The sequence below is a fragment of the Ctenopharyngodon idella genome, chromosome 13 (genome assembly GCF_019924925.1).
Source record: "Ctenopharyngodon idella isolate HZGC_01 chromosome 13, HZGC01, whole genome shotgun sequence".
In the NCBI taxonomy this organism is placed as follows: Eukaryota; Metazoa; Chordata; class Actinopteri; order Cypriniformes; family Xenocyprididae; genus Ctenopharyngodon; species Ctenopharyngodon idella.
Window position 1 is genome coordinate 237167 of NC_067232.1, and position 18793 is coordinate 255959.

General features: G+C 35.8%; 2 protein-coding genes across 3 annotated transcripts in view; both read left to right on the forward strand.

The window, feature by feature from the left end:
* Positions 1 to 2218: 2218 nt before the first annotated feature.
* LOC127525551 (chloride intracellular channel protein 4-like) lies at positions 2219 to 10408 on the forward strand. Of its 2 annotated transcripts, XM_051918175.1 has the most exons (8): positions 2219 to 2414; positions 4607 to 4750; positions 7008 to 7103; positions 7471 to 7580; positions 8361 to 8486; positions 8698 to 8804; positions 9450 to 9625; positions 9759 to 10408. In XM_051918175.1, the coding sequence occupies exons 3-8, from the start codon at positions 7068 to 7070 to the stop codon at positions 9921 to 9923; spliced, it is 720 nt and encodes a 239-aa protein (XP_051774135.1). In that variant the 5' UTR covers positions 2219 to 2414; positions 4607 to 4750; positions 7008 to 7067; the 3' UTR covers positions 9924 to 10408. The 2 variants fall into 2 exon arrangements, with proteins under 2 accessions (XP_051774135.1, XP_051774136.1); XM_051918176.1 differs by lacking the exon at positions 4607 to 4750.
* Positions 10409 to 11123: 715 nt separating this feature from the next.
* Positions 11124 to 18793, forward strand: part of LOC127525216 (patatin-like phospholipase domain-containing protein 7) — a 30904-nt gene continuing 23234 nt past the window's right edge. Inside the window, exons 1-10 of the mRNA XM_051917609.1 lie at positions 11124 to 11311; positions 11769 to 11806; positions 12896 to 12961; positions 13301 to 13388; positions 14926 to 15005; positions 15351 to 15439; positions 15570 to 15710; positions 15813 to 15972; positions 17207 to 17287; positions 17370 to 17498. Of these exons, the coding sequence (XP_051773569.1) occupies positions 11771 to 11806; positions 12896 to 12961; positions 13301 to 13388; positions 14926 to 15005; positions 15351 to 15439; positions 15570 to 15710; positions 15813 to 15972; positions 17207 to 17287; positions 17370 to 17498 (870 nt within the window). The 5' untranslated portion in view covers positions 11124 to 11311; positions 11769 to 11770. The remainder of the gene's footprint in view (positions 11312 to 11768; positions 11807 to 12895; positions 12962 to 13300; positions 13389 to 14925; positions 15006 to 15350; positions 15440 to 15569; positions 15711 to 15812; positions 15973 to 17206; positions 17288 to 17369; positions 17499 to 18793) is intronic.

An 18793-nucleotide genomic window follows, 5' to 3' on the forward strand; every position in this document is an offset into this window, starting at 1 on the left:
CGCAATATTGTCCACACAAAATTTGTGTCATCAGTCATTTATCCTCATTGCTGAAATTGTTTCTTCTGTGGAACACAAAAGTGTCTTTTTTTGTCCATCAGTGAGAGTCAAATGTTGTTTTGGACCCCACTGACTTTGATTACATGTACAAAAACAGCTGAAACATTTTTCAAAATATCTTCTTTTTTGCTCCATAGAAGAAAGAATATCATATAGTTTGGGGGGTCCGTGTATCTTTTGGTCATTCGTTTTTTGATTTAACATTAAAAAAACGGCACCTTTTTCGTTTTTCATTTTTTTCAAACAAAACGAAAAACAAGAATTCGGCTTGATTTTTCGTTTTTCGTTCAGAGGTAGAAAATGAAAAAAACAAATTGAATATTTGATCTCTACACGTGGGCGGGAATGAAACACATCTTTCCGCTGATGCTAGTTTATCTCAGAAATAACAATTTACTTAGCACCTGCACTCACAACTACCTAATAGCCAACACTTTTGGCACACTCCCTGTTTTATTATTGCTGACCACCTATCAAAATCTGTGTGACAATGCTGCGCGACTCACGGCACAGCACAGAGATATAGTGAAGCCCAGACCAGTATCAATTTAAGTCATCATACACAGATGTCATAACTTTTGTGTTAGGCAATACGCTGAGATTATATAATTATTATTAAGTATTGGCCGGCTAACTGATGGCACACAGAACGGTTATTTTCTCTGCCAACTAAACCTCCAAAGCAAATAAAGTCACAGAACCGTTGAGCGACTGACTCGCAGTATAGGCACACAGAGTTGTTTCATTCCTGAATGAATAAGAGTCTTTGAACAACCCATTCATATAGACGATGATTCAATGACTAATTAATACAGACAGCCACTTGATTTTATTCCTGAATGAGTCAGCGTTTTGAACGAATCGACAAATGAATAAATGACTCCTTCCTTAACGCAATGACTTACCGCCACCTAGTGGCGATATTACTTTCATAATCCAAGTATCATTTCATTTTGTCATTTCATATTTCTGAATAAAAATGTTGTTTAAAATATTAATCTCATTATATTATAGAGTTGTAATTAATGTGTAAATGTATTTACTGTAAGTAGCTACATCTGAAAGCAACTTTGATACTGATTTAATTGATAACAGCCTATAGTGTCATATTATTCTAATTTATTTGACAAAATTTAAGAATTTAACATTATAAATAGCATACATATTTAATAAGATTAGGAAAGAAAATATATATATAGGTAAAAGAAAAATACCCCTGAAAATCATTTGTCCCATATGGGAAAGTTAATTTCTGGCACTGGTAGATGGCATTAAATATGAAAGCCCTTCATCTCTGGTTTATTGTACAAAGTCTTATTTCAGGGTTCCATTCATAATACTCAAACAAGTTCACATTAAAATCATTATGTCAAATTCACATTTCACTAAAGTCAATCACTGAAACATTCTGTGTGATAACGACATTATGATATCCATCTGTGTGAAGCTATAATAGATGTGCTGTGAACATAAACTACAATACGATGTCATTTCTTTCCATATCTGTCATATTATTTAAAGTTCCACTATTGTCCAAATCTCAGCGTATTGCCTAAAACAAAAGTTTTGACATCTGTGTATGATGACTTAAATTGATACTGGTCTGGGCTTCACTATATCTGTCTGTCCCGTGAGTCGCGCAGCATCGCCACACAGATTTTGATAGGTGGTCAGCAATAATAAAACAGGCAGTGTGCCAAAAGTGTTGGCTATTAGGTAGTTGTGAGTGCAGGTGCTTAGTAAATTATTATATCTAACATAAACTAGTATAATGATAATATTTCTGAGATAAACACGCGTAAGTTGCCGAATTTATGGACACACAGAAGAAAGCCTTGTCTAGGCTCTGTCTCGGTATGGTATGTGTCAAGCCATTCGTTAGTCTGGCCATTTGATGAGAAAGAGATTGAATGCAGTTGCAATATGCGTTAAGAATCCATCGCAGTGAAGGACTAATATTCTGCTGAGCTGAACTGCGGAAGAACTGATGACGGCACCGTTTAATGTTTGGTTGACCAATCAGCGGAAAGCGGTGTTTCATTCCCGCCCACATGTAGAGATCAAATATTCAAGTTGTTTATTCATTTTCTACTCCTGAACGAAAAACGAAAAATCAAGCCGAATTCTTGTTTTTCTTTTTTTTTTTTTTTGAAAAAAAAACGTTTTTTCCATTTTCCGCATGCGTTTTCATTTTGCTTTTAGCTGTTGTGTCAGAATGTTCGGTTCCTCAGAGGATAACCCAAACTTAACACTAGATGGCAGTGTTTCTTTTTCAAAGAAAATGTGCACAAAAATGACCCTTGAAGAACTCTCATCATTGGATTGAGGTGTATTCATTTACAGCTGTTTAAAAGGTAAAGTGTGTGCTGTTATGTTTAAATTTCATCTCTTAATATGCATAGACATCTATAATTAAGTAATCTGTAGGTTATTTGCGGATGGAACATGTCCACTTTTTGCCAGGGTCGATATTGTCCCCACTACTTTTTGAAACATCTCAAGTAGATGTATCTAATACAAATGAAACATCTCTAGCTGATTAGCAGAGTATTAATTTAGTTCATTTGTGTTAAATAGTGCTGGAATGTGTTCTTTGTGTTCTTGTGTTGTTCTTCTCGTTGCCGCTCTAATCAATGGCTGTGGCTCGTGCACAGATGAGCGCTTCAATCTTCAATCGTTGTGGAAACTCGCTATTCGTTCCACTGAAATCACAAAACAAAATGCACACACACAGACGTGCTACTGCACGTTTAGTTTTTTTTTTTTTACACATTAAGAGTTACAGAAATGAAGTTATGAAGTTATCACTGAACTCTCTCTCTCTCTCTCTCTCTCTCTCTCTCTCTCTCTCTCTCTCTCTCTGTGTGTGTATGTGTGTGTGTACTTGTACAAATATCTTTGTGAGGACTGAGTTTTAGACCATCGGAGTGAGGACAAAGAGCGTAAAGTGAGAACATTTTGGCCTGTTCTCACTTCCTGAGACCATTTAAAGGCCTGTTTGAGGGTCAAGACTTGGTTTTAGGGATAAGGTTATAATTAGGTTAAAGGGTTAGTTCACCCAAAAATGAAAATAATGTCATTTATTACTCACCCTCATGTCGTTCTACACCCGTAAGACCTTCGTTAATCTTCGGAACACAAATTAAGATATTTTTGTTGAAATCCGATGGCTCAGTGAGGCCTGCATAACCAGCAATGACATTTCCTCTCTCAAGATCCATTAATGTACTAAAAACATATTTAAATCAGTTCATGTGAGCACAGTGGTTCAATATTAATATTATAAAGCGACGACATTTTTTTTGCTGCACCAAAAAAAACAAAATTATATAGACTTATATAGTGATGGCCGATTTCAAAATACTGCTTCAGGAAGCTTCGGAGCATTTTGAATCAGCGTGTCGAATCAGCAGTTCGGAGCGCCAAAGTCACGTGATTTCAGCAGTTTGGCGGTTTGACACGCGATCCGAATCATGATTCGATACGCTCCGCGAGATTTGAAAAAAAGAAGAAAAAAACAGCAGAACAAGAAATGGGACACAATCCAAAACAGCTCAAAAAAATTTCACTGGAATGAAGGTTTATGACTGGGCAAATGCTTTAGGACCGCGTTAATATTAGAAAAGCTTAAGTGGGAAGGCCTGAAAACAGACGCGGAAGCTGCTTTGATCCCGCTTCACACGCGAGTAACACTGGATTTTGATAGTCTGGAGCTGCTGTGCTGTTGGAGACTAACAATGAACACTTTGTATTTACTCTTGTGTACTGTACGTTGATTTTTTTGTGCTTCCTTGTCGTTTGTTCATCAACTGCCCTTTATTTTTCGTGAAGCATTTTGTTGCACGTCAGCTGTGATAAACAGACACCCACTTGCATTGCGTGTGTAACAGTGGCCAGATAGAGAGAGTTTTGCAGTTAAACTACTGCACACTGACGACCGCTAGAGAATGAGCGTCATTGTTAGTGCACTCACCTCACCTGCCAGCAGCGATCAGGCCGGAGTTCGAGTCTGACTCGGAGCAGGGTGGTTAGGATTGGAGGGAGAGTTTTGGAGGCGGAGCAATGAAGAGAGGGGTGGGTTTGTTTGGGTTGATTTCAGATATCAACAGTGTTCAGCAGTGTCTTTCAAAATCTACTGAGCCCACCTTTAATGATTCTTCACCGTACGGATGCGATCTGTGCGCCACTGTCTGTGTGTGTAATGTAGCAGCGCAGTTTAGATTGGTGATTAACTTACGTGTGCAACAAGCTGTTTAAAACGTGCATTCATCCGATCAATATTGAGAATCCAGATGGTATAATCAAACATATCTTGTGGAGTGCTTTCGGAGTATGCATTTATTTGTCATTTATTGCGCTCCGAACCGCTGATTCGACACGCTGATTCATAACGCTCCGAAGCTTCATGAAGCAGTGTTTTGAAATCGGCCATCACTATATAAGTCATTATTTTGTTTTTTTTGGTGCACCAAAAATTTTCTTGTCGCTTTATAATATTAATATTGAACCACTGTACTCACATGAACTGATTTAAATATGTTTTCAGTACATTAATGGATCTTGAGAGAGGAAATGTCATTGCTGGCTATGGAGACCTCACTGAGCCATCGGATTTCAACAAAAATATCTTAATTTGGGTTCCGAAGATGAACGAAGGTCTGTGTGTGTACGGGTGTGGAACACCATGAGGGTGAGTAATAAATGACAGAATTTTCATTTTTGGGTGAACTAACCCTTTAACTGTTGGATACGGAACGTAAATGTGGACTTCAAAGATTTCTTCCTGCTGCCCCATCTATAGGCCATGACCAGCGACTAGTCGACATCATGCTTAAGGAGTCATGGCAGAGCATTAAAGTTGACTAATTAGTCGGTGCAACCCCTACTATGTTGCGATACTGTGGTGTCTTGAGAAGAATATGCAAATCCCTGTAATTTTGTGAATATTATACCATGAAAAAGCTTTTTCCAGTAAATACCACAGTTACTACATACTTTTTTGTTACTACTGTAAAATTATAATATTAATTCAAGATCTTCAAACACTATAAGAAGCATTCATTTTATTATTTTATTATTTATATTTTTGTAAATGACGTTGGTGACTGATACTAAGTTGCCACTGTTTTATTGTGACAACATGATTATAATGTTTTAGCATCTATAATTACCCTGATGATACCTTATTTTTCCAGATTAAAACTGGTTTATATGAATTCTTAATTAAAAGTGTAATGACTCAGACTTTTTTGAACAAAGGCAGTGTGATGATTCAGTACATTCATTCTCTGTATTAAAATGTACTAGGTTTGTTGGGTACGCCCATCATTCACAAAGGTCTACACCCCCTCTGCACCTTGAGTGTTTATTAATCAAGTATTTTGGCTAATTTGATGATTCTTTCAGCTACCAATAAGAGTGTAGCTCTTTATCATATTTAAATTCAGCAGAATTCAACCCATCGGATGCTGGCATAATATTCAAGGACATATTTATGCACAATTTGACATTGAGTCGCCATGTTTCTTCTGTAAAGTATTTTTAAAAATTTTGGCGTGGTCACAACATACAGTACAAATTGTAACAGTAGGCATTCAAATTAATGATTTGTCATACATAGGTGTTAGATCATTTTGTTCAGTTATTTACAGTCTTCTGCAATTCACCTCCAGATCTCGTGAAGCCCTTTTACAACGCATTGGGAGAATCAAATAAGAGAGACAGAGACCAGATTGCTGCTCAGTTGATTCTCAGTTTAATACAGGAAAACAGAGGATATTTATCCTGATATAAAAGCAGGATATCAGTTTGCTGAGCTTGGTGTTAAAAATCACGTATACACTAGCAAGTCTAGTCACCTAAACAATTACTGGAAATAGGGTCTCCCGAAGCAAAACTTGAGACAAAAACGGGGTGACAGAGAGCCTAAAAATCTCTTAGAACGGCCAAATGTCATAGTTTAGATGTTACACCTCATCATACCTGTAGTAAATCACTCTCTCCTGTGTATCCTTATTCTCACACAAATTCCACAGGGTCAAAGTACTTCAGCACTGATCAATGCTACAGGAAATTAAAGTACCGTTACAGTTTTCATAGCACAAAATGGTAATCATATAACCCTATCCTTAAAATAAACCATATATTGTGCATGATGCTCATACGTTTTCATAATAGTCCAATCCAAAAATGAAAATCTGTTTTCTTACTTATTTTTTACACAAAGTTTATCAGAATATTAGCACTGCTCTTTTCCATATCTTAAATTTCAGTCTTTTTTATCACACAAAAATATTGTACTGCTTTAGGGAAACTCAGAGATATAGTGCATATAGAGTTGACTGAATAATTTTTATCATTTTACCTTGATGGCATTGTTTTGTCATTTTTTTTAAGCTTGACAGTCCCTGTTCGCTGTTCACTTTTATTGTATGCAAAAGAACAGCGTGAACACCCTGCCAAACATCTTCTTCTGTGGTCTGTTAAAGAAAAACAAAAGCATGTGTGTTTGGAACCACATGACGGTGTGTAAAGGATAACAGAATTTTTATTTTTGGGTAAACTTGGGCAAGTAGACTGAACTGGGAGTGAAGAATGATGGAAGTAGGACAGCACTGAGCAGTTTAGGGAGAAACTCACAATGACTAAAGCAGAAGAGAATGAGGGAAGATACAGGTTGGACAGGTTCGGCCAGTGGGCTGGTATTCCGAACACTCAAGACCAGTGGGGTGTGGTAGGAGTTTGGGTTCTAAAAGGAAATGATAGAAACTGCGGTTAGGAGAGGAAGAAGGAAAGTTGCTGTAGTTAGTGCCATCGATACAGTTTAATTTTTCAGAGATCAAAGGAGGAGACAGATACATCCAAGTGTGAACTCGTGAGGTGAAGTGGATTCTATAAGTAGACTCTGAGGTGGACTGATGTAAACTGACCTCATTCTCCTGAACCAGCGAGAGATCCTGGGCAACTGAGACACCGCAGAAAGAGGAGGAGGTAGAGGAGGACCAGAGATGGCTGAAGCAGCAAAGATTGAACTTTTTGTCAAGGTCAGAGCTTAATCGTGCAGTTCAAAATCTGTCAAATATTCTAAATGATGACTGTTGTCATTTCTTAAAGATATAAGATCTAAAAGTTTGAATCTTGCGATCTAACCCTTGCTCAAAATGTTTGTACTTCCAATCATTCCTATGACATAACCCAGTCAATTGTTTGAAAACAATATCTGTGGCCTCACACTTTTCTTGCTGAATTTAGTACTAATGATAGGATCTCTGAAAATATGACTGAACAAGGGAGAAATTACTTTAATGTTTCAGTACTTTTTCAGGAAGTAGTTCAATGTATTTTGTTGTACATTAAATCATTTCCATCTTAGGAGTTTTAACACTTTACTTACTGAATGCTGTAATGCAGGCAAGCGATGATGGTGAAAGTGTTGGTAACTGCCCTTTTTGTCAGCGGCTCTTCATGATACTCTGGCTGAAGGGGGTCAATTTCACCCTCACCACAGTGGACATGAAGAGGTGAGAGATGCCAACAACAGGATAACAGTTCTTCACAGTGAAATCTCTTTGATATTTCATTTAGTTGTTTCTTCTAGACAACAATGAGATTAAATGGAGTGCAAACTGAAGTTGAAGAGTTCGGATGCAAAAGCCTCTAAGTGCCATCTGAAAATTTCTTCTAAAATGAACATTTTTATCAAGCTTGTATGTTTAGGTTCAGTAATTTCACTTTAATGGCATTTAATAGGTCCTTTTCATTGCCATTAAAGTTAAATAACTTAACATAAACATACGAGCTTGATAAAAATTTTCATTTTAGAAGAAAATTTCAGACAGCACTTAGAGGCTTTTGCATCTGAACTCTTCAGTTCTTTCCTTAGTAATAGTAATATCACTCATCTTAGAAGAGATCTCAACAATGTCTTAAACTCTGCTCAGTTATGCAAAAGTCAGAGATAAAACCCACAAAGTTATTCTGAAACCAAATGACCTGAGCTGTTATCACATTAACTTTCAGAGGCAAAGTGTATAGTACAAACTAAACATGACTAAGTATTCAAAAAGACCTTGTGAGCTATGAAAAAGCAACCTCTGATGAATAACATGGTCTTAGTTAATATTATATTTATAAAATTTCATATGGCTCAGCTTTTCTAGTTAAGATACGTTCTAATATCTTATAAAATGGCTTTTGCTTATGAAATACACTAGAATTTATGGCTTAGCACTAATACCTGAAAATGTTACATTAATGTATAACACAATCTGATTATTTATTTATGATTTCTTTCTTTCTAGAGCTCCAGAGGTACTAAAGGACCTGGCTCCAGGTTCTCAGCCCCCTTTCCTCATCTATAATGGAGAGGTCCGTACTGACACCAACAAGATCGAGGAGTTTCTGGAAGAGACCCTTGCTCCCCCACAGTGAGTATACATTCATACCACCAATCCCAAGATTTCAAGTATTTTGCTTGTCAAAACTGCTATAAAAATAAGCATGAATTCCTGAAAGGAAATGTATCTTACTGTTTTTACCAAATGCCACAATTTGTTCCACTACAAATTCAACCCTTTACGACATGAAATATAAAGTTAGAATTACCCAGTAAACATTTGCACCATTTTTGCATTGCAGATATCCCAAGTTATGCTGCCGCTATAAGGAGTCTAACACGGCTGGAGATGACATCTTTCACAAATTCTCGGCTTACATTAAAAATCCCAATCCTGGACTCAATGACAGTAAGGGTCACCCTTCTCTGAAGTATTTTGGCCAGTGAACAATGAAGTCTGTATCTGATCAGAAAGCAGTGAACCATTTTGTGTTTGAAATATGGGAGCTGTCATTTCAAAAGCATTTGGGAAAACTTGTTGCTCGAATTAGTACATGGCATAAATAGATGGATGGATGGAATGGTTGATAGATAGATAGATAGATAGATAGATAGATAGATAGATAGATAGATAGATAGAATGGTTGATGGATGGATGGATAGATGGATGGATGGAATGGAATGGCTGATGGATGGATGGATGGATGGATGGATGGATGGATGAATGGAATGGTTGATTGATTGATTGATTGATTGATTGATTGGATGGATGGATGGATGGAATGGTTGATAGAGTGGATAGATAGATAGATTGGATAGATGGATGGATGGAATGGAATGGCTGATGGATGGATGGATGGATGGATGGATGTATTGAATGGTTGATGGATGGAATGGTTGATGGATGGATGGATGGATGAATGGATTGATTGATTGATTGATTGATGGATGGATGGATGGAATGGTTGATAGATTGATAGATAGATAGATAGATATCAACATTGAATATTTGCATTTGAATTTCAACATCTTAATGGTTGTGTATATATTTAAGTGCTGGAGAAGAAATTTCTAAGGAGTTTGATGAAGTTGGATCAGTACCTGTTGACTCCCCTTCCACATGAACTGGACCAGAATCCAGATTCAGCCCAATCCGCAAGGCATTACCTGGACGGAAATTCACTCTCTCTTGCTGACTGCAACCTGCTTCCAAAATTGCACATTGTCAAGGTCACTATTTTTCTCATTACTGATATAATACAGTGTACTGCTCTTTACTATAAGTAGAATCACTTCCTCTACACTGACAGTCTTCAATTAAACTTCATCTAGTTCAAATCTAAATAATGTGTTCACTTTATAGGTAGTTTGCAAGAAGTACCGTGGTTTTGAGATCCCTAGAGAGCTAAAAGGCCTGACACAGTACTTGGACAAAGCATACAAGGAAGATGTGTTCCACCTCACCTGCCCCAAAGACAAGGAGATCCTGCTTGCCTACCATTCAGTGGCTAAATATCTCAACAAGTAGAACTGGACTTCAAAAGGGGATGAGGACAAAAGATTGTCTGGAATTTATTGTAAAAAAATTTATATATATGAAATGCCCCAAAACTGCCTTTATTATAAATGTATTCTTAATGGGAATTTTAATAATCCGAATATATTGGTGGAGGTTGTTTTCGTTCATTTTTCATTTAAAAACCACAATTGTAAATATCGGATGCCTGCCTTGCTTGTTCCTGCCATTTTGTTTTTGTATTTAAATGTCACTTTTGAGTGTGTTACTTTTGTTTGATAGCCACTCATTTAGAAACATCTGTGATTGTTGTTTTTGAAGGCCATGTGAAATGAGACATGTAATTGGTCTGAAATTCTACCCCATGAGAAAAAAAGAAGACAAAGCACTAGACAACTTCTACAATGATGTTATTGATCTCAAACATTAATGTTCGTAAGGAACGTCCAGTATGTATAAAACGGCTTGCAAACAAATAAAACTCTTATGGAAGAACAGTGCTCTATTTGATTGCATTTGATTGAGCTATCAGCTGACAGAAACATAAATGTACACTGAATTGTCTCACATTTTTCCTACAGTCAGCAAGACAAAAACATGAAGGCCCGGTTTCACAGACAGGGCTTAAACCAGGATTAGGCCTTAGTTCATTTAGGGCATTTAAGTTGCTTTTATAAATATACCTTAAATAAACCTTATTGGTGTGCATCTTGAGACAAAACAATGGCACTGACATATTTTAAGATGTGTCAGTACAAGTTGTTTTCAGTTAAAACAGCTCAAACATGCATTTTAGTCCATGACTAGCTTAACCCTTGTCTGTGAAACCAAGGGATAGGCTATTATACAGTAAGTAGACTAATATTATTGGGGAAGTTCTATATGCATAAAATGACCTTGTCCCAAATCATTTTTATTTGAATTTTATGCTTGTCATGCAGATTTTTTTATGTTTATAATAGAAAACAATGCTATCTAAGAGAATATAATGATATTATGTGACATTAATAGTTAAATTACATTTATTTTTTATTTTTATTATACTCCACCACTTTTCCCCATTTTTATTTTATGATCTGCATAATTATTGGTGTTATCACGGCATTATGTATGTTGTTTTGCATATAATAATAATAATAAAAAAAAACGAATAGTCAAATAACAGCGGTTACGATTGGACCGTTCGTGTTAATTGTAGCCAATGACATTGCATGTTACTGCCACGTGAAGGACTGTCAAGGCAACAGCAGAGATTTGACTTCATGGGGCGTAAAAAGAAGCTGCCAAAGTTTACAAAGGAGTGAAATTTGTGTGAAAATGACAAGAAAGTGGCCCAGTCAGCAACTGCGATATAAATAAAAGGATTATTTCAGCACCGGTCTTCAATTTCGTTGTCTTTAGTAAGTAAGCTACTGTTTGCTAGCTAATTAGCATATTACTCTGTCACGTATAAACCACCTGCTAAAGAGGCTTTTTTGTAAGATATGCGTGTTTTATTGGTATTTTTGTGCAACTGGTCTAAACCTAAAACAGAATTCATCTGTTTCTATAAGTTGGCATGGTTGTTTACACTTTAAATAGCTGTAAAACCCATAACACTAATGCATGTTGTCATTACTGCTCCAATGACAGCAGAAACAATGCATCATATTCAGCTAGTATGCTTATTTTTCCATCGGATTATTGCTTAAAATAGTTTGCAAAGGTGTGTTAAGTTCAACTAAAACAGAAGTTTACTTCCAGAACAGTTGAAGTTCAGACTTTTTGACTGTTTTCTTGAATGAATGACAGCTTGAGAACATTTATTAAATACAACTAAATGCATTCTCCATAAATTGAGTGACTTTGTATTTTTAGAAATGGGAGAGAATGAAGATGCTCAGTGCATGTATCCTGTAAGTATCATGGATCTCAAAATATCAAATGTCATTTTTGTTGCACTTTGTTTGTTATGAATGTGAATGGAACATAATCAGTTCATGTAGTTTTTTTTTTATTCTGAATAGCACAAAACAAGAGAACATACATGATAAACAGATAGACAGGAGAGTAACACAAATATAGATCAAGTAAAGTATTATGGTAACACTTTAGTTTAGGGTCCAATTCTCACTATTAACTAGTTGGGTATTTATTAGTACTTATAAAGCACATATTAATGCCTTATTCTGCATGACAGTATTCTAATAATCCCTTAATCCTACCCAATACCGAAACTTAACAATTACCTTACTCACTATTATTAAGGAGTAACTAGGAGTTTGAGGCAAAAGTCATAGTTAATAGTTAGTTAATAACTATAAAAAGTATTACATATAACTGTAGACAACAATGGTAGTGCAAATAATTACAGTGTAATACCATCTTCTTACTTACATGCATAATGGCTTACAAAGAGTAAGATATATTTTGTTCAAAAGGGATTAGTCGGGATGGGAAATGGGTTCTGCCTATCGTTTTTATTATTAAGAATATGTTTCATGATAATTTCTGTCATAAAGAAAGAAGAACAACAATGTCCACTCCCTGTTTTTAAAAAATGTACAGTATGAAATGTACAGTAGATAAATAACAGCAAACAGGTTTGGAATGACATGAGAATGAGTAAGAAATTACAATATTTTTTACTTCTGGTGAACTATCCCTTTGAAAAGTTAAATGCTGGATTAGGTGTTGAGCAGATAGATCCCTTTATTTTTGCGAGGGGAAGTACTCTTTTGTTCAAGACAGGAAGGAGCTGAACAAGCACTGGCCTCTTTGAGTCTCATTTGAGCTCAGCAGTTAGGTATGGATTAAAACAATAAACATGAGTGCAAGGAAATCCCACATGAGCTGTTTTTTTAATTGTATTGTTCTGTGGAATAAACCTAAATAAATTATAAATGCATATACAAAAAAAGTGTTTTATCCAAAGGGTTTTTATTTTCAAACCAAAACCCTGTGAGTGTGTCTGACTGTTTGTATATTGGTGTGTATTTCCTCAGGCTATTGGGAGCGAAATTCGTTCCCGCCTGCAGCAGTTTGTGGAGGAGAGGATGCAGACCACCATGGTACGGAAATGTTTTCTCTGGAAAGCTGTCTTTTCCCTTATTACTTTCCCATGTGAAAGGAAAGACAATGAACTGGCTTGGATCAACTGTACAGATTATGTAACAAGTGGCAGACATTTAAAATACTTTGGTTCGTCATGTTTGGCATGAGCGATACACCCAGTTGAATCAGATTATAATTTCTTGCAGCATTTTTGCCAGTATTAGCCAGTATTGCCAGTCATGTTTTGTTTTGTCAAGTCCAGTTGCAGACAATGATATTTTTTTTATCTTTCAGTTTTCCTGTAATATCAGATAAATTCCCTTATCTTACATTTCTGTGACTGTTGTCTGTTCCAGCTGACGGGTGTTTTGATCGGTGCCGTGGTGGCTGTGTGTCTGATAGGAATCACTGTGCTTCTCCTCTACCGCAGATATAAACTGGCGAGTGCGTTTCTCTTCGGTGTCCATATTGTGTTGTTTTCAGCGTGTTGCTCAGCTCTGATTCTTGAATAAGTGTTTTGTGGTTTCAAAAGTTTGGGTTTGATATGATGGAGGTGCTCACTAGCTGCATTTATTTGATCAAAAATACAGTAAAAATAGAAATATTGTGAAATATTATTACAATTTAAAATAACTGTTTTCTATTTGAATATATTTTAAAATATAGTTTACTTCTGTGATGGTAAAGCTGAATTTTCAGCATCATTACTCCAGGATCATTCCGTGTCAAATCAATCAAATTTCGGAAACTTCCCCAGCTCAAATTTTTGATTTTGTTAATATTTTTTCTGTAGAAAGACAAACATAAATAGTGATGAAAGCCAAAATATTAAATGTCACAGATGTATATTTACTAAGTAATCCACTATTTTGTAGAGGGGGGTTAAAAAGACAATTTTTACCTTAGAATTTGGCACCAATTTAGAAGGGTGTAAAAATGACTTTAGAAAGATGGCAGCATCATTATTTTATTTTTACACAGAGATTGGTAGGTCTATTAGTAAAATCTGTTGCCTTTAGCAATCTTGGTTTCATTATACACCAATGGTGACAGTTCAAAAATGGCAAAAAGCACTTTTTGTGTTTTCTGCCTCAAGTTTGCATGCCTGTAACTCAAGAAGTATTAAATATATCTTAATATCCTTTTAGATTCTTGTTCTTAACAAACTTTTGATATCTTCATTTTAAAGGACCTCAATGGTTCAGTCCCAGATCTTAATGTGGCTCCATGAGTAAATTGGTAAATTGTACACATTTTTAGTGGTCAAAAACCAAATATGGGTGACTTTGCATACAGCTGAGACTTTTTCTTTTAAAGAGGAAAATCTGAAGAACAAATAACTTTGAAACTAGAAATGTATCTCATGTTTTTCTATCAACTCAGTTGCATAGAACATACCTGTCTGAGTGCCATAATATTAAAGATATTTTAATATCCATCTAGATTCTCTATCAACTTTCCTTTTGAAATCTTCATTTTCAAGGCCCTATATAATTCAGTCCCATAGATAGGGGATCTCAATGCTACTCTGTTCAAATTGTTGTATTTTACAAATTTTTAGTGATCAAATTATTTTAGACCCCCCCCCCCCATGAATACTAAAAAAAATTATGTGCATGGATAAATCATTTATAATACACACCACAATATTCCATAAAAAAAAAAAAAAAAAACAAGATTATATTGTCGTTTTTGATTTCATGGTGACTTTAATATTTTTGCGTATTTGTGATGCATTTTTTTAACGGATTCTTTGATGAATAGAAAGTTTAAAAGAATTTTATTTGAATTTTTTTGTTTGTAATATTATAAATGTCTTTACTGTCACTTTTGACTGATTTAATGCATCTATGCTGAGCAAAAGTATCAAGTCCTTTAAAAAAAAAAAAAAATCTCCCTGACCCTAAACTTTTGAACGGCAGTGTATGCGTAGAGCAGTTTGCTGGAATCTCATTATGCATTTGCTTGTGTGTATTTTAAGGTCAACAGGCTGGTGTTCCACGCTATCGCTTCAGAAAAAGAGATAAAGTGCTCTTTTATGGCAGGAAAATCATGAGAAAGGTGAGTCACATCTTGCTGAAACCCATTTGTTCACCTGTGATTTGCACCCTGTTTTAGCTGGTGATTAATGGTCACATTCACAGTAGTCTATTTGTGCTCCAAGATAAATAGCTGAGTGTTCAGACTCTGACTCTGCAGAGACTTTCTCCACAAATACTCCTTTATAGGTGTAATTAACATTATCATCAGCTGAAAGTTTAGTCTTCCTCCATTAGAGGGCAGCATAGAGTGTGCGAAGTGGAATATCTTGAACGTGTGCCACTGTGCACAACCTGTATGACTAACAGCCTGATATATTTATTTACTCTCCATCCTCCACTTGGTTTTTCTATTTCTATCTTTCAGGTCCAGACCTTGTCCTCGACACCAACCTCCACTTCGGTGTCTAAGCAGCGCTCCCGGAAGAGGCCTAAAGTTCTAAGTATAGCGCGCAGGTATGTTTAGATTCTCATATACCTAATTTTTACGGAAACGCATGCCATCTCGTTTTATCACCCACACGGTTTAAGTCAGAAGCTGTCTAATCAGTGCTTCTGGTTTGAATCCTGCTATGATGTCATGCAGGATCCTGCGGATCAGGAAGGAGCCACCCACTTTGCAGCCCAAAGAACCCCCTCCCTCTCTCTTGGAAGCAGATCTCACTGAATTTGATGTGCAGAACTCAAACCTGCCCTCAGAGGTGCTCTACATGCTCAAGAACGTGAGGTGAACCACTCTGACCCTGAACTACATGCATATCACATGATACTTTTTCAGCCTAATGGAATGTCTGGTGTTCATCTAAAGTTGAATGTTGATCCATTTCAGGGTGCTTGGTCATTTTGAGAAGCCCTTGTTTTTGGAGCTGTGTCGGCACATGGTGTTTGTGGAGCTGCAGGAGGGAGAGGGGCTGTTCAAGCCAGGGGATGATGATGACAGCATTTATGTGGTTCAGGATGGAAGGCTTGAGCTTTGCATTCATGAGTTTGTAAGGATGATCTATAGAAGTACCTTTTAAAATTCACAGAATTCATTAGAGCACTGGTTTAGGGAATGTCAGTTAACTTGGTCATCAACCTCATGCATACTGATGCTTTTGAGAGGAAATAGCACCTTATTTAAAGGGTTAGTTCACCCAAAAATGAAAATTCAGTCATTAATTACTCACCCTCATGTCGTTCCACACCCGTAAGACCTTCATTCATTTTTAGAACACAAATTAAGATATTTTTGATAAAATCCGATTGCTCAGTGAGGCCTGCATCGCCAGCAATAACACTTCCTTTTTCAGTGCCCATAAATGCCTACTAAAAACATATTTAAAACAGTTCATGTGACTACAGTGGTTCAACCTTAACATTATAAAGCGATTAGAATAATTTTTGTGCACCAAAAATGACAAAATAGCGACTTTATTCAACAATATCTAGTGATGGGTGATTTCAAAACACTGCTTCATGAAGCTTTGAAGCTTAACAAATCATTTGTTTCGAATCAGTGGTTCAGAGCACCAAAATCCCATGATTTCAGTAAACGAGGCTTTGTTACGTCAAGTTTCAAGGGTTTTGAAACTTCAATAGTTCACGTGACTCTGGCAGTTTGATACGCGCTCCGAACCACTGATTCCACAGATATTATTATATATAAAAATACCTAAAATGTATATTAATAATAATGTATATTAATTATATTTTCTACATTTTTAAAATGTATTTATTGGGGGGAAAAGCGTCTCTTTATATTAAATATTTGTTTTAAATATTTATGTGCTCACGTTCAGTTAAAGCAGCTGAGGGAAATGGTTAAAAAAAATGTTTTTCAAAAATTACTTTTTTAAATTTTTTAATTATTTTTTTTAAATTTTGACTGTTTCAGCAGATGGACAAGCACTAAACCCAGGTTTTAGATGGCTATGGGTGTACAATTTCAAGTGTGAAAATAACTAATAAAATAGTGTTTAATTGGGTTCTATAACTTTATTAAAGATCTGGTCTTCTAATTGTTATAGGCTCGAAACCCACAGCAATTGATTCATGAACAATTACCATAATTTCCTTGATTAAGATACTTAACCTCTGGTTAGACCGGGGAGTCTGTCCCTGCAATAAATTCCCTGTAGGTCACTTTGGATAAGAAGTATCAGCTAAATGGCAAATGAGTAATTAAACTTAGTGCCCCCCTAATGTTGTTATATTCTCCTTCGGTGTGTGTGTGTCTTTCAGGATGGCACAGAGCCTGTGGTGAAGGACGTGTTGCCCGGGGACAGCGTTCACAGTCTTCTCAGCATTCTAGACATCATTACAGTAAGTTCTCTGTCTGCCTTCCTGACGACTTATCCAGCTCCAGTGCACCGAGATTAATTTTGGATCTTTCTTTTCTCTCCAGGGTTATCCTGCTCCTTATAAGACCGTGTCTGCTCGTGCAGCGGTCAGGTCTACCATATTGCGTTTGCCTGCCTCAGCTTTCCAGTCAGTGTTTGAGAAATACCCAGAGACACTAGTGAGAGTCATACAGGTACAGATGGGCTTGAACTCTCCCATGGCTGTCTGCATCAATGTACCTGTCTTACTGAACATCTGTCTCAACCACACTGTAATAACAGGCCATTTTCCCGCCTTTTTTTTTTTTTTTTTTAATAAAGTCCACTTTTAAAGGGATAGTTCACCCAGAAATTAAAAGTCTGTCATCATTTACTCCCCCTCAAGTTGTTCCAAACCTGTATACATTTCTTTGTTCTGCTGAGCACAAAGGAAGATATTTTGAAGAAGGTTTGTAACCAAGCAGATCTCGCCCCACATTGACTGCCATAGTAGGAAAAAAAATACTATGGTAGTTTTGGCCTGATTTTGTTCGAAAGGACATCATACTAGTTGGTTCTTTGATTTTGCTTGAAGTATATCTGGGCCTGTAATGTTCGCCAAGGTTTCTCTCTCTTTTTTTGGCAATATACCTTCTTTATAGATCTATATTTAAATGACTTACATTTGACAGCACAGGACACACTGTAGTTCCTCAGGGTGACCAAGAAGCTAAATACTAGGGATGCACAAATATGAAAATTATGGTGGATATCGATTAGCCATTAATTATTTTCATATTATGACCTATAATTAAATGGCCATTATTAAAATTCTGTACTACTAAATAAAAATAAATACTAGTAATTATAACTATTAAAAATCTGTATAATTAAACTAATCAAAACTCTAAAAACCAAAATCAGTCATTATAAATTATACAATATAATTGGATATTAATTGTGAGATTTGCTAAAAATTACATTTAACATTGTTAATCAATTATTAGTGTTTTTAAAGATCAGGTTTAAGGGAACATTAGATGATGGAGAAGGTAATGTAAATGTTAAAATGAAGCAAATTAATACAATTAAATATCCAATATTGGCTGATACAGTAAATTAAAAAAAAAATTAATATGTAATGTTGAACAAAAACTTTTAATGATTCTGATAGTACAATTAAATAAAATTACGTCTGTCAAATGATTAATCACGTTTATTCACATCAAATATAATTTATAATATATATAAATATAAATATAAATTTTTTTTTAAATATATACATGTATGTGTGTATTTATATATAATTATACACAGTACGCACAAACTTTTATTTTGGATGCGATTAATCTTTTGACGGCACTAAATAAAATGTCTTTTTCCTGAATGTTTTTGTTTTTGGAGTTCAGTCTTCATAAATTGTCTAGACTGGGCATGGAACATGATAATGTGAAAAGTTAGACTGTCTAAATTGCACATCAGATATCTTTATTTCATAAAAGAAAAGAAA